The sequence below is a fragment of the Talpa europaea genome (genome assembly GCF_964194135.1).
Source record: "Talpa europaea genome assembly, chromosome: 1".
In the NCBI taxonomy this organism is placed as follows: Eukaryota; Metazoa; Chordata; class Mammalia; order Eulipotyphla; family Talpidae; genus Talpa; species Talpa europaea.
In genome coordinates this window covers 126,794,903-126,811,632 of record NC_140073.1, presented here as the reverse complement: position 1 = coordinate 126,811,632, position 16,730 = coordinate 126,794,903, and the positions used below count along the sequence as shown (strand labels likewise).

Below are 16,730 nucleotides of genomic sequence, written 5' to 3'. Positions count from 1 at the left end.
GGAGACTTACCTGTTAAGCTTACAGACTTTCTTTTAAATATTAAAAAAAATATTAAAAATACCAGTGTACAGATTTCTTGCCACAAAAATAGCAACACTACGAGTCTGACTTTGGCATATATCTCCATAGTTAATTTCAGATCTTCCTGTGGTTAACCCACTACCTGAGGTGTTTTGAAGGCTTTTTCTCATATTGGCCAGATGCTGCCTGGCTACTGTCAGGACATTCCTCATCCGTACTTACAAGTGACTGTTGCAATGCCTTCATGCTAGGGTGTCATACATAACTCACCTACTTACCATGGTCCACATCCCATGTTTGAATCATACCTTTAGTATTTTTTCCATCTACAATGTATAGTGAAACCTGCAATTCTCACCCAAGTCTGCTCTATAAGTTGACTGAATTTTATTATTTATTTGGCTATCAAGGTATTAGCTTTTCTGTGTAGATCTTATGATCTTTAACTTATAGGGATCTTTTTCCCTCATATTTTCCCATCCAGAAGGATCAAAACTTCTTGGAGAATCTGATTAAATCTTGGATATCATTTATGTCTCTGTTTGATTGTACACTCACCATGGCCTTTCTAACTTAAAGAAAGGTTATAAAAATGAGAAGGTTGAAAGTAGTAGTTTTCTAGGCATTTTTAAAGATTTATTTTTATTTTATTTATGCATACAAGAACTGGGGTATAGGCCAAAGGTGCCGGGGTGGGGTTTGAGGATTCACCAGAGACAGAGTGGGGAGCAGAACAGGCAGATCCACTGAAATACACTGCTGAGGGGAGCAGCAGGAGAGACAGGAGATGTCTACTGTGCCATGTGGGTTAGTTCCCTGAATGGGGATCAAACTCATGCCACAGTGGCTGGTGATAGCTTGATAGTGCTGACACTAACCCCTGTGCCATCAGGGAGGCCCTAGGCATTTTTAGATATTCTTATTTGCCTTTCAAATTTTCCTTTTTTCAAAAAATTGTTCTCCTTTACCTGAATATCTTTTAATATTTTTTTTTAGGCAACATTATTTTATAACATATGTTTCCCTGTAATTTCCCTTCTCTTAATAGCTAGAGCCTTTGGATTTTTTTTAAAGTAACAGCATTATAACATTGTCATGTATTCTTTGTTGAGAATCAACCTGTATATATACTACATTAAGTTCACTGCTGAAAGTACAAATCTATTCTTCACCATATCATTGTTCCTTTTTACCCAATTTTCCCTACCTTCCCTTGCAGTAATCACTAATTGATCTTACAGTCCAAAAGATTATAGAATTGAGGCCACCAGAAGGCAAGGATGGAGAATAGAGAGCTAGGGGTTGGGGGAGATCCAAAGGACTGTGATAGAGGATTATGGGTGATTTGGTGAGTGTGGTGTTGTAACATACATCTGAAGAGGTGTGAACCTGTAATCCTATATCATATACAGTGTACCTTAATAAAAAATCTACAATTGAAAGCAAAATAAAATGAAACTAATTGGAGTTTTTTCTATATACCCCATGCATAATTAGCTAGAGGACGTATGCGAATACAGATAAAATTTTAAATTAATTCAAAGGTACTATATTTCTAATCAACTTTTATTATCTTGTAATCATTGTGCACCAAAAAGTACTGCCCTTTGTTATTTATTCTATTTGCCACTTTTGCCTTAGTAAAGAACTGTTGTTTGAAGATATTGACTACATCTTAAATCATTTGCTATCTTTGACAACATTCAAAATATATTTTGGGCTCTGAGTTCTCTTTAAAAGAAGTCACCATAAAAAGGTCCTAAGAAACAATAGTGTTGTTGGATTAAACTTCCCAAGGTGATTTTAGAGGTGCACCATCCATTTTGATATAGGAGATTCCTTGCCTTATACCCGGTGCATAATAAATTTTAAAAGAATAACCTTTGAATTTCTGTTACATGCCTAGATATTATGCTCGGTACTGGAAATACAAAAATAAACAAGATATACTGTCTGCTCTTAATTGTGTACAATCCAATTTTCTAGAGTTCATATTTTTTGACAAATTGTTAATAGATGTGAAAATCTTTCAGACTTGCTTTAGTTATGCCTTTAAAAAGCAAGCCTGAAAATCTCAAAGACACTTTTTTCCCCCTTGCTGTAGGATACAGAACTTGATGACTAACATTCTTTTATCCATTTGCTTTCAGTGAAGTCATGAAAATGAAAAAGAGGTACGAAGTGGGTTTGGATAAACTGGATTCTGCTGCATCGCAAGTAGCCACAATGCAGCTTGAATTGGAGGCTCTGCAACCACAATTAAAAGTTGCTAGCAAAGAGGTTGATGAAATGATGTTAATAATTGAGAGGGAGTCTATGGAAGTTGCCAAAACTGAAAAAATAGTGAAAGCTGATGAAATAATAGCAAATGAGCAAGCTATGGCTGCCAAAGCCATCAAAGATGAATGTGATGCTGACCTGGCAGGGGCCTTGCCCATATTGGAGTCTGCACTCGCTGCCCTTGACACTCTTACTGCACAGGTAAGAGCCCAGCCACACATGTGCTGGGAAGCATGTATCATTGCCTGAGGAAGGACTTAACATTGTGTGTCCAATTTAACTATCTTTCCAAAGTAGTCTCCACAGTTCATGCAATAGAAGTAATTTTCAAATTGGTGAAAGGATTTCCTAGTTCACCTGAAAAAGAAATGTAGTGCACAAATAAGAAAATTAAAAAAAAAAAAAACTGTCATATTACACCCTACCAGAAACCACCGTTAGTCCAAGAGCTTTCTCTACAATAATTAACAACGTCCTGTTTTGACTCTAAGTTCCACTGTTTTCATATTTTTTCATATTTACACACTTGTAATTGGGGTACACCTTCCAGTTGATGTGATCAGGTATTGTCAGTGTTTATCAGTGTTTGTGTGTGGTACATAAAATAATGTGGTTTACAGTTTTTTTTACAATGACACTTATATTTGATGAAATGTGGTATTAAAAATTAGGATATGAAAGGGGAACATTTCAATTAAGAAAGATAAGGGTGAAGTTTTAAAAATAAATAGTGCTGGGAATTTTGACTAAAATTTTGGGTGAGTTAGGGGAGAGAACATTTCTTCACACTTTAAATAAATTTTAGACTGACTAAAATTTAAATATAAATAATTACTATAAAATAGTAGAAAATGTAGATCATGTTTATAATCATGGAATGGACTAGGTCCTAGGATTTCTTAGTTCTGAGAAAGAACTGAAAAGTAACTATGTTTTTTATAATATATATGCTCTGTTTTTGTTTATCTGTGTTTGGGTTTTTTTTTTTTAATTGAGGTACATTGGTTAACCTAGAGATGTATGTTACCACACACACTACCAAAGCACCACCATAGTCCATTGGACCCCCTCAAAATTTTACTCACTACCCACCCCTTCCCCTTCTTGTAGCCTCAATTCTCAAGTCAGATTTCTAGAATTTCTTACTGGTTTGGTTTTGATTGACCTTTTGATTTCTATATATTCCACACATCAGTAAAACCATTCAATATTTCTATTTCTTCCTGATTTATTTCACTTATCATTGTTCCCTCTAATTCCATCTATGCTGCTACAAATGACAAGAGATCATCTTTTTTTTTTTTAATATATAGCTGAGTAGTTTTCCATTGTGTACATATATCTTCTTAATCTACTCATCTGTCATTGGCCATGTAGATCATCTCCATAACTTGGCTATTGTAAATATTGTTGCAATAAATATAAGAATGCTTATATCCCTTTGAATTACCGATTTTCCGTTCTTCAGGTTGATGCCTAGGAGTGGAAATGCTGGATCATATGGTAGATCTATTTTTAATATTTGAGAAACGTCCTTATTATTTTTCCATGGGGGCTGGACCAGACTGCATTTCCCCTTCAGTGTATCAACAGCAGGGCTCCTTTCTCTCTACATCCTCACAAACACATGGTGTTTCTGGTCTTTTTGATACAGGCCAATCTCACAGGTATGAGATGGTATCTCACTGTGGTTTTAATATGCATTTCCCCAATGATAAGTGAGGATGAGCATTTTATTCTGTGTCCTCTTTATATTTACTTTGGAGAAATGTCTATTCAGCTCCTCTGCCCGTTTTTTTTTTTTTTCTTTTTTGAGTTGTGTGAGTTCTTTAGATATTGGATTTGGATATTGCATCTTGGATATTAGCCACTTGTCAAATGTATGGTGTGAAAATATTCTCTTCCATTCAGTAGTATGTCTTTTTGTTTTTGTGATAGCTTATTTTACTGTGCAGAAGCTTTTTAGCTTGATGGAGCCCATTTGTTTATATTTTCTTTTATTTTTCATGCTGTTGAAAACAATATGAATTCACAAGACATCTCTGAAATTCATGTCGTGGAATATTTTGCCTGTGTTTCCTTTTATGTATCATATGGTTTCTTGTCTTACATCCAATTCTTTAGTCAGTTTCCAGTTAATTTTTGTATATAGATGAGTTAGTGATCTAAATTCATTCTTCTGCATGTGTTTGTCCAGTCTTTCCAGCACCATTTGTTGAAGAGACTTTCCTATTGCCAGTGTATACTCTGACTCCTTTGCTGCAGATCTTCTGTCCATTTCAGTGTGGTTTTATTACTGGGCTCTCAATTTTATTCCATTGGTCTGTGTGTCTATTTCTGTTGCAGTACATACATGTCTGGTATGTGATACCACCATTCATTTTGTCAAAATTGGTTGGGTATTTGGGGTCTTCTTGGACTCCACATAAATAAGTCATGTTTGTTCTATTTCTCTGAATAATGCTATAGAACCTTTGATAGGCATTGCCTGGAATCTGTATATTGATATAGGTATGATGTCCATTTTGACAATGGAAATTCTTCCAATCCATAAGCAGGAGATATCTTTTCATTACTCTGGATCTTCTTATATTTCTTTCAACAATATCCTATAGCTTTCATTGTACAGGTCCTTCATCTCCTTTGCTAAGTTTGCTCCTGTACTTTTGTCTCCTCTCAATCAAAGATGTGTCTCCACATTATAGCTCTCCCCTCCCCAGGGCCACCAGCCAAACCCAAGTTTTGCACACATATAGCCAAACAAAACCACACAGCCTCTCCATCAACCTCTGGTTGAATGTATTTAAATCTCTTCAGTGTCTCTTCTCATGTAGTCCATGCTCATCTCCAATGTCCAAGAGGTGTTCTGCTTTTACCCCAAGTGACAGGACCCCCTGAATTTAGTGCCCCTCTGGATAACTTTCAGTTTATGCTCCCAGGAGCCAAGCAGAGAGCCTCCTCTGACAATATCTTTGTCCAGCCTCTCTGGACAAAGTTCTCAATGTTATTGACACTGTTCTGTCACTGTCACCATTTATACCCAATGAACAGAGAGAGTTTCTATATCTTTTGCAATAGTTTGAAAATAGAAAATAATTGCAAGTAATATACAAACATTTCTTACAAAATAATGAGCATGTTGCTATTTCAAGGACATTACCGTGGTAAAATCCATGAAGAGTCCTCCTGCTGGTGTCAAGCTTGTTATGGAAGCTATATGCATCTTGAAAGGCATCAAAGCTGACAAAATCCCTGACTCAACGGGTTCAGGGAAAAAAATAGAGGATTTCTGGGGTCCAGCTAAGAGACTGCTTGGTGACATTCGATTTCTGCAATCACTGCATGAATATGACAAAGACAATATTCCTCCAGCTTATATGCATATCATAAGAAAAAATTATATTCCAAATCCAGACTTTGTTCCAGAAAAGATTAGAAATGCTTCTACAGCAGCTGAAGGCCTGTGTAAATGGGTCATAGCAATGGATTCGTATGATAAGTAAGTATGAAAGATAAGAAAACTAACTGAAAACACTATTTTCCACTTGGGTTATTTAATTAATATAAAAGTTGAAAGCTATATAGATGAGAGTGACCTAAAAAATGCCTAAAACCTGCTTTATGTTTACCTATTTACTACGGGTAAGATTATACCAATTAAACAGTAATATTACAGTGGTACTAAAAACTTTTGGGGCTCTGGAACTTCTTACCTCTTAAAAAATCACTGAAAACCCCCCAAATTTTTGTTTACCATATCAGAAATCAAAACCGATAATCTCTTTAATATTTAATTTATTTTAAAATAGCAATAAAATACTACATGTTAACATAAATAACATTTTTTTAAAATCACATTTTCTATAAAAATTATGGAAAAATTAGTGGTGTTTTGTATTTTTTGCAAATGTCTTTTAATATTGGGCTTAGTAGGAGCAACAGGATCTAGAATCTGCTTTTTCAATCTGTTGCAACATCTTGTTTTGATTGAAATAGAAAAAATTACAGTTTCACATACATGTACAGTTGGAGAAAGGGACTCCCTCGAGGGGAGTGGATATACATTGGATCATGTTTTGAAAACCACTGGATAATAAATATTCTTTGTGAGTCAAGGAATCTTTTTTTGATGATTATATGACAACCATTTATACTATGTACAAAACAATAGCAAGTGTTGGTCATTTCTTCATAAAACATCTTTGTAGGATATCTTTTAAGTTCATACACAGTTTTTATCATTGTGCTTACATGCTATGTTGGGCCATAATACACTGCATTAATGATAAATTTTATTGTTTTATCATTTTGTTTAGAAAGCTAACTGACCATATTTTTCTAAAAGAGAATTTAGATTTATTCCTTTTTGCTACAAACATATTTTTAAGATAGCTGGTTTTAGTTAAGGGTATATTCTAAAATTTTTATAAATGACAAAGGTAAAATATCTCATCAGAAATAAGCTTTAACCAATTAGGTTTGTTTCCACAATTATTTTTGTATTTTAAATGGATATGCTATTCTCCCTTTGCAAAATCACCAGAATTACACTGTCAACAAATGAAGGTGTTATTTTGGATAAAAAAGTTAATTTCTATATGGCATCTCTTGTTATAATCATTTCTTATATTACTTTGATGTTTTGACTGATTCTTAGGAGAAATATAAACTCTAGACACTAGTACAGGTTTTGCATGAAGATGTGTTTTGAAGTATAGTAAGGATGTCAGAAAAATAAATTTGATGATTAATTTTACTTTTTTTTTCAGAGTGGCAAAAATAGTAGCTCCCAAAAAGATAAAACTAGCTGCAGCTGAAGGGGAGCTTAAAATTGCCATGGATGGTCTTAGGAAGAAGCAGGCTGCTCTGCATGAAGTTCAGGCCAAGCTGGCCAAGCTTCAGGACACACTTGAACTAAATAAACAAAAGAAGGCTGACTTAGAAAACCAGGTATGTGATAATAAGAGACAAATGTTAGGATATTTTCAATCATTGTAAATGAGAGTGATGTTTGTGCTAGCATACAATGGAACAATTTTGTTTTCTTACTAGTTGGGGGCTGACAAACTATGGCCCACACACCAAATCCACCATTGCCTGTTTTTGTAGGGCCCACAAGCTAATGATGGTTTTGATATATTTAAATGGCTGCATGGTAAATGACTGAGTATTTACCTAGTATCTTCAATTTTGCTTCTTGGCTCATAAAACCTAGAGTATTCACTTTCCAACATTTTCCAAACAAAAAAATTACCAGTCACCTCTGACTTAAATTACTGGGGTATTGAGGTAGATTGTCTAAAACATTTTTTATTCTATGGAAAGAAAATGGAGAACCAAAATGTTAAGTGAATTAGATTATACAACATTTAAAGGCAAAGCTGAGATTAGAATTCGATGACCAGAAACAAAACAGTCATTATTTATCCAGTACTAACTGTGTGAAGGCACTGTTAATCTGAGAGCAGTATACATGAACTCATTTATCCTCACAGCAGCCTTCTAAGAGGGGTACATTTTATAGAAACTAAGCACAGAGGGTTTAAGCAACTTGCTAATAGATAATCCAGCTTCTCAGTATTAAGGCTAAGATCTGACCCTAGGCAATCTGACTCTGTCAGCCTGCTGCTTTCTGTAGGATATATACACTGATTCTACATTTGTAAAAACATATGCTATCATGCTAATCTTTAGAAATGTGACCTTTTATTGGGTATGGTTTCCAAGTGATCCATTTAAGTTTAATAATATATTAGTGAGGTTGTGGTTGCTTACTATAAACCTTTTTCAACTCTACTGTATATAATTTTCCTTTTCATTATAAAATGTTGGAAAATTATGTTATAAAATTAATATATGCCTATATGTGTGAAGCTTTCAGAGAGAAATTTTAGCTAAAATATTTTCACAGTTTCTAATGGCAGCTTATTAGAATCTAAGATCCAAATGAATATATCATAAACATTGTTGGACAAAGAATGAATTTAGAAATTTGAAAGACAGAAGATATTAAAAGAAGGAAAATTAGAAAAGACGGGAAATGTAGAAAGTATCAACAACATTCCAATTATATAAAACTTTCCTTAGATAAACTGAAATAGTATTTTATATCTTTTAATCTAAATGAGTTTATTTAATATGAATAACATTAGGAAAAAATATAAATCACATTTTTATTTCAAAATCATCTGAATGCCTCTGCTTTTATCAGTTATTTACTTCTTTTTTCAAGTAAATTATTTCATTTTGAACCTTAAGGTAACCTTTACTTAATCTTGTCTACTTCTAAGAATTATGATGCTAAGTAACTTGAAATTAAAATTAAATTAATTCAGCTATCCCCCTGGAATATTGCTATTGCGGGGTTGAAATGGCTTTTCCCCAAGTTTGCCACCTTCATAATTACCCTTTTAAAAAAATCACATTGCTTAATTACATATAATCAAATTTGGTTGACAGTCTTATGCACAAAGTAGGCTCTCAGCTATTGATTGATGTCCTAATTTAAGGTTAATTGCAAGTGTCTGAGTAGGTTGACACAATTTAACAACTTGAAATTGTGCTTTGTAAGTAAGCATAAATTACTTAAACTTTTAAACATTTAACCTTTAAAATTATCATTAAATCAACTGTATGTTAAATGAAGGTAAAACGTTCATAGAATATTAAAAATAAAATTCATTTAGATTATTAAAAGGGAAAAAATCTATATTAAACAGAAGAATATCTTTATTATTTAACTTTCAATGTCTCATACTATAGCCATTTCCTTAGAGCTATTCTTTGCATTATATGATACACATCCATTATGAATTTCATAAATTATATTAAAGTACTGTTTTGCAGCCATTCAGGCAAAGAGTGGTCAGGGGTTTTGGGTGGCCAGGATGCTTAACAGCAGGATCTTTACTCTTTGGACTTTCTCTGGATTCATCTTGTGGTCCTCTTTCTCTCTAGTTACTCGTCCTCTCACAGCCCTTCTGCCTTTGCAGTTTCTGTGTGACGTCGTCCTTATAGCCTCAGCCTCCAGGCTCAAGTGTACACACTTGCGCATGCCCACACCATATTCCAGGTGTCTACAGTCAGGCATGTGTATCCTGTGCTCATGCTCCCAAGCTCCTCCTGCATTAGCACAATCAAGGTCGCAGATGATAGCCACAGAGGCCAGTGACATAAAAGCTCACTTACCCTTCAAGTATATGTTTTAGCATGAAAAAAATTCTAAAACTTTGCAGTTTTCATAGTGATATAGCCCATGTTTTTCTTTAGAGAGTTAAAATTCAGTTGAAAGTTTGCAATTAAAGCAATAATTTATCTTTGAATTTTTGTAGAATTCTGAACTGATTGTAGTTTGGATGTTGATAAAAGCTAACTTTTATTTTTGAGGTTGATTTGTGCAGTAAAAAACTAGAACGAGCTGAGCAGTTGATTGGAGGCCTGGGCGGTGAAAAAACACGGTGGAGTCAAACTGCTCTGCAACTGGGGCAGCTGTACTTCAACCTGACAGGTGATATCCTCATTTCCTCAGGAGTTATTGCTTATCTGGGAGCATTTACCTCTTACTATCGACAGGTAAGGACACTACTTAATTTTAAAGGTCTCTTCCTGACCTTTCCATTATAGTCATCATTAATCTTAGTGGTTTTCGAGGTTGGTTGGTTGAAGTTTTAGTAAATAGGAAGAGCAAAATATTTTAAATGATTTTTAGTTGTGTATTTTAGTTATTCTATAAATTAGCTTGGTCAGATCCTCTTCTAAAATTGAATTGCTTTAAAATGAAAGAACTTCTTTAAGATGTAATGTGAGGGCCCTCCCCGGTGGCACAGTGGTTGAGCCCTGGGTTGTGAAGCTGCCCGCAGCCTCTGCAGCACCGGTTTGATCCCCGGCTGCTCCCCGGCCACCAGAGGAGGGTCCCACATGGCGCGCAGACCTCTCTTGCCTCCCGCTGCTCCCCTCAGCAGTGTACATCTGCTCCCCGCTCTGGCTCTGGTGAATTCTCTCACCCTCCCGCGCTTCTGACTGTACCCAGTGCTTGTATAATAAATAAATCTTTAAAAAAAAAATGTAATGTGAAATGGCGGGCTCCAATGACCAAATTTTAGTTCCAAAGAAGTATAAAGATACTTGCTGTCTGAGTGTTTCACTCAACTCTTCCCTGGGAGTCTCAGTAACAATCATGTCAAAATCACTTCAGAGACTGAAACTTTGAGAGAAGGTGACTCAACCTAAAACCAAATTGATTAGTGGCCAATTCTTTAAAAAATAAAGGTCAAGTTTCTACCCTTTTGATGGATCCTATCACAGTCTTCTTCTCAACACAATTGCTAATCCTGTCTCTGCTCCTTGCTTTTCTCTTGCACTTTTCAGTTTGTTCCCTCATAAGGCTCAGCATATTCTTGGGCAATCTTAAAGAAAATTAAACTGAAATCCAACCCAGGACAAAGTCCTTTTAAAGCAGGCACATAGACTTGGGGGGAAAAAAATTGAAAGAGCTAACCAAATAGAGAGTAATGGTAATAAAGAGAGAAATTTAAAACATTTGGCCATGGCTTCTGGTGTCAAGCAAACTCACTGTAATGTGGAACTGGATCCTGGGAGAGAGCATTTGCTTGTGCACTGTCTCAGTGGAGCTTCACTTATTTTCAGGGCTTCCACTTAAGCGGGGTTGACGCTTGATAGCCACTTTTTTGGTTGTTTTCAACCAAACTGGCTTAAAACACTCATGTAGCTGGTACATAGATGATGCTTCTCTCTAAGCCTTTTGGATTCTGGTAGCCCTTGTCTTTGTATATAGCCTTCATATTCTTAGCATCTTCTATTCTTTATATTTGTGAATTATGCTGTTATGGTAGTAATATCTTCTAGTTCAAACAGTTAACTTCTAAGTTAATATTGTTTACCTAGAAATAAATTAGTTGATAATTTCAGAAACTGATATTTATAAAAATTAAGGGAATTGCTTGGCAAATTGACACTCAAGCTGGACAGAAGATATACCTAAAGCTCGTAAAGTTATAGGGCAGCCCAGAACATCCTTTCCCCCTAACAATAGGACCTTCTGTAAATTTATATCCAATGTCCTTACCTGTCACCTTGTGGGATGGCAGTGTTGGGAGTGGCATGGGATGAGAGAAGATTACTCAAAGTCCATGTGGAGCATGAGAAGCCTAGAGGGGCTACACTGGAAGTAATGTGCAGCCCCATCAAAGGCAGTCTCCTATTATTGGCATCAGGTACAAAGGTGGGGCAAATACATAGGGAGCGTACATGCCTGGGGGATGGCACTGGGGATGTAAGCTAGGGTGGGGTGACCAGGGACTATTGCCTGGGGGGCTCCATTATTCCTGCCAGTGTAAGTGTATTTATTCTAATATGTGCCTGCTGTTTTCAGCAGATACTGGTTTCCCAGTAAGTTCCTCAAACCAGTACTTTAGCCCTTGGTGAGAGGCCCCTGCATGATCCTACACCTAGCTGACAAGCAGGAACTCTGGGCACCAAGACAGCAGCCCAGAGAACACTTACCATGATTCATGCAGCCACTTAATTCCATCCCAGCTCATCTCCATGAAAACTTGAAATCAATTTTTTTTTAAGATTTTATTTATTTATGTATAGAAGAACTGGGGTATAGGCCAGAGGTGTGGGGGTTGAGAGGATTCAACAGAGACAGAGTGGGGAGCAGAACAGGCAGATTGACTGAAAAACACTGCTGAGGGGAGCAGTGGGCAAGACAGGAGAGGTCTGCTGCGCTATCAAACTCGTGCTGCGTGGCTGCAGATAGCTTCATAGTGCTGTGCTTAACCCCTTGCACCATCAGGGAAGCCCTTGGAAGCAATTTTATCCCTTCTTTGCTTCACTATAGCAACTTAGGCTTTATTTTTCTTAAAGAATCTTATATTTCTGTTCCTTCTTATGAATTTATTCTCTGAGTCCGGCTACATAATCATCTCTCTTTTATCTGTCTCTTTTTCCTCCCCATTCATGGTGAAGGATTATGCGTGCCTTGGTGGTGGGCATGATGTTGTACCATACATCTGAAGAGGTGTGAACCTGTTAGGGGGAAAGGATGTCCTGAGCTAATCCCATACAGGCTTTGTGGACCCCACCCCAGACCAAAGCCATCAGGACATTGGGAAAGACAAATCTTGTCACCACCAAAGGGAAGGTGGCTGGGACCTGAGGGTGGAGTTAAGCAGCCAGGGTTGGTATAAAAAACCAAACACGTGGGCCTTGGGGGGCTTGCTGTTGCTCGCCTCCTGGCTTCACGGCTCCTGGCTTGCAGCCAGCTCTCAGAGTGCCATTTGGGATTCCAGATCGGCGGATCGGGTAGGACTCATTTAAAACTTTGCCTCCCACTTTTCTCCCTGAGTTGTACATTTCCTCATTTGCCCTTCCCTTGTAAATAAACCTTTTATTAACCTTTCGTGTGTGCCTGCAGTAGAGTATTAATAAGTCATTTTAAGCGCACGGGTGAGGACCCACAGTCAGGCACCCCGTTTTGTATCGGGGCTGCCCTATAACAAACCTATACCCTTAATTCATAAATCAATATTGTAAACCTTTGTTGCTGCAATAAGAATAGTACAATTAAACATAATAATTAAGAAAAAATCTTAGTGAGGGGGGCGGAGCAACATGGCGGCGAGGAGACGCTGCGAGTAAGATCTCCCATTAAAAAAAGTTAATAGGGAGGAAAAGCGGCAGGTCCCAGTGAGAACTGGGACACGGAAGATAAACGGACGACTCCAGCAAACTGCCCGAAGAAGAAAGTTGCCATAAAAGAGGACCAGAAGGGAGGGAAGCGCAGAACCCTGCTCCCCTCCCCCGCCCACAGAGGCGGCACTCTCCGACCTGCAGAGACGAGGGACACAACAAACCAAAACGCCCAACAAGAAAAACGGATGCAGCAAGTGGGACTGTGAGTGGAAAGGAACTATTTCAGCCACCACACCCCGTGAACGGGAGCTGAGGGGAACCCTGCAGGATCCGCCGCTGAGGTGAGCTCCAGGAGCCATTAAAGTGAGCCCCGCCCCCCAGGAGGAGACCAGCACCAGCACACAGCCCCGGCCGCCCGGTAAGCTTGCACGAAAGCGGCGCTCGGATTGCAGCTGCCCAGGGCCCTGCTCCTGCGACCTAGGCTTGCGGGGAGACGGCGGAGGCCCTCCCTGAGTGAGCAGGAACAAGGTGCCCAGGCAGGGGAGCGGGATTCAAAAGGCGCCATTCCCGCGCCACTGATCTGGGCTACAGCCCGCGTCCTGGAACTGAGGGCTTTGGAACTGAGACCCGGGGCACGAAATTAGGGGCGTGGGTTCCCCACGACGGTGGGGCACAAGGCAGACACAGTACCCCAAAGCCGTTGAGGTGTACCCTACCATCCCCGCTCTGCTCCCTGTCCCACGGGGTGGAAAATCAGCTCCCCAAGGGCTCTAGGAGAGATCTCTGGTGCCACCTAGCGACTTGACCCCAGCACAGGCTACTGAAGGAGCTAGTGGCCAGCTGGGGAGTTAGCCCACACCGGGCCCCTTCTGAACAAGTAGTCTGAGCCCACAGGGAGAGCGAGCACCCACAGCCGGGGCAGACCAGGCGCACAGAATAGTGTGCCTGAGACCAGAAGCGCAGGGAGTGTGTCCCACATCACCATTTTAGAACAGGGACATTTCTTCAGTAAAGACTACCTGCAGAAGGCTTCCTCAGGAGCCAGAGGTGAGCGGGGGAAGTTCGCCCACGCCAGACCCCCTCTGGCCTGCAGTCCAAGCCCAGAGGGGAGCAGGAACCCACCGCCGGGGCAGACCAGGCGCACAGGGGAGTGTGTCCCCACATCGGCATTTTAGAACAGGGACCTTTCTCCAGTAAAGGCTGCTTGAAACTGACAGATGACTCCTGGAAGAACCAGAGGGGAACAGAGAAGCCCACCCAAGATGCCAGCAAGTCCCAACAACACAGTGTCCCAACGCATACGGCAAATTAGAAAACAGACAGTAGGGAGGAGAAGAACCACACGCAACCTAGCAACTCTCCAGAGAAAAAGCACACCACAAAAAGAAAGCCAGCCCCCAGATTGCAACGACAATAACTTGGAAGAATTTCTGAGCCTTCCAGAAAGAGAATTTAAAATTGCCGTAATTAAAAAACTGACAGAAGTCATAAAGGAAAACAATGATAAGGGAAAAATAATCAACGATCAGAAGAATGCAATTGAGTCCCTAGAGAGGGAAAACAATGGTCAGAAGAAAGAAATTGAGTCCCTAAAGAGGGAAGTAAAAGAAATGCAGGAGATCAAAGAATTAATGGAAGAACTAAAGAACTCTGGGAAAAGCAATGAAAGCAGAATAGATGAAATGGAAGAACGAATAAGTAATCTTGAAGACACAGAAATAAAAAGAACCAAAGCAGAAAAGGAAAGAGAAGTACGAAGGAAAAAGAACGAAGAAAGACTTCGGGAACTATCTGACTCCATGAGGAAAGGAAATATAAGAGTTATAGGAATACCAGAAGGAGAGGAGAGAGATGTAGGAACAGAGAAAATATTCAAAGAGATAATTGAAGAGAACTTCCCAAATGTGAAGAAGGAGCTGAAAATTGATATACAAGAAGCAAGAAGAACAACAAACTTCCACGACGAAAGGAAAAATACAGCAAGACACATAATAGTAAAGCTCCCAAGAATCCAGGACAAGGAAAAAATAATGAAGCTGGCAAGAGGGAAGAAACAGATAACATTCAAAGGAAAACCAATCAGGCTGACAGCAGACTTCTCCGAAGAAACACTACGGGCAAGGAGAGAGTGGAGGGACATAGTCAACAGACTCCAAGAAAACAGATGCCAACCAAGAATACTCTATCCCGCAAAGCTCTCCTTCCTCTTTGAAGAAAGAATATGGACCTTCCCAGACAAACAGAAACTCCGGAATTTCATTGCAACTAAACCCCCACTCCAAAAAATACTACAAGGAGTCCTAAAGCCAGAACCTCAGAGCGACGAATAACAATGAAAGAAGGCCAAAAAAAAAAAAAAGTTATTAAAAGAATAAATAAATAAAATCAAAGGAAAGACAAACACAATGGCAAATACAGATGTTAACATATCAATATTAACTCTAAATGTAAATGGACTAAACTCTTCAATAAAAAGACACAGAGTTGCAGCCTGGATTAAGAAACAAAACCCAACCTTTTGCTGTCTCCAGGAAACACATTTAGCTACAAAAGATAAAAATAGGCTCAAAGTTAAAGGATGGAAAACAATCCTACAAGCAAATGGACCAAAAAAGAAAGCAGGAACAGCTATACTTATATCAGATAAAACAGATTTCAAACTCAAAAAGATAAAAAGAGACCCCAATGGTCACTACATTATGATTAAGGGGACAATACTTCAAGAAGAAATAACACTCATTAACATATACTCACCAAACGAAGGAGCACCAAAATATATCAGACAACTGTTGTCCTCTCTGAAAACAGACATCAGAGAAAACACATACGTAGTGGGAGACTTCAACACACCACTATCAACAATGGATAGATCAACAAGACAAAAAATAAGTAAAGAAACCAAAGCTCTAAATAAAGACCTAGAGCAATTGGGCTTAACAGACATCTATAGAACACTAAACCCCAAAAAAACGGAGTACACATTTTTCTCAAGCGCACACGGATCATTCTCCAGGATCGATCACATACTGGGGCACAAGACAAACATCAACAGATACACCAAGATTGAAATCATATCAACCATCTTTTCTGACCATGAAGGCATCAAACTAGAAATAAACCATAAAAAGAAGGCAAGGAACTTTCCTACCTCATGGAGATTAAAAACCACACTACTGGAAGACCATTGGACTAATGAGGAGATCAAAGAAGAAATTAAAAAATTTTTTGAATTGAACGACAAGGAGGACACCAATATCCTAAATGTATGGGATGCAGCAAAAGCAGTAATAAGAGGAAAATATATAGCAATAGAAGCTCACATCAAGAAACAAGAAAGAACGCAAAGAAACAACCTAATCTCGAAGCTCAAAGATCTAGAAAAAGAACAACAAAAAAACCCCAAAACCAGTAGAAGAAAAGAAATAATAAAAACCAAAGCAGAAATAAATGAAATTGAAACTAAAAAAACAATCCAAAAGATCAATGAAACCAAGAGCTGGTTCTTTGAAAAAATCAATAAAATAGACAAACCCCTAGCCAGGCTCACAAAGGAAAAAAGGGAGAAAGCACAAATAAACAGGATCATCAATGAAAGAGGAGAAATCACAACGGACACAGCAGAAATCAAAAGAATAATCAGTAACTACTATGAACAGTTATATGGAAACAAGTTCAACAATCTAGAGGAGATGGACAAATTCCTACAACTCTACAATCACCCAAAGCTAGATAAAGAAGAAATAGAACACCTAAACAGACCAATTACAATTAG

General features: G+C 38.3%; 1 protein-coding gene across 1 annotated transcript in view; it reads left to right on the top strand.

Annotated features, from left to right (window-relative positions):
* The window catches only part of DNAH7 (dynein axonemal heavy chain 7), a gene marked incomplete at both ends in the record, with an annotated part of 235,690 nt that overhangs the window by 132,628 nt on the left and 86,332 nt on the right, over positions 1 to 16,730 (top strand). The window contains 4 exons of the mRNA XM_084248143.1: positions 2,173 to 2,503; positions 5,455 to 5,801; positions 7,072 to 7,252; positions 9,689 to 9,874. Coding sequence (XP_084104269.1) covers positions 2,173 to 2,503; positions 5,455 to 5,801; positions 7,072 to 7,252; positions 9,689 to 9,874 — 1,045 coding nt within the window. The remainder of the gene's footprint in view (positions 1 to 2,172; positions 2,504 to 5,454; positions 5,802 to 7,071; positions 7,253 to 9,688; positions 9,875 to 16,730) is intronic.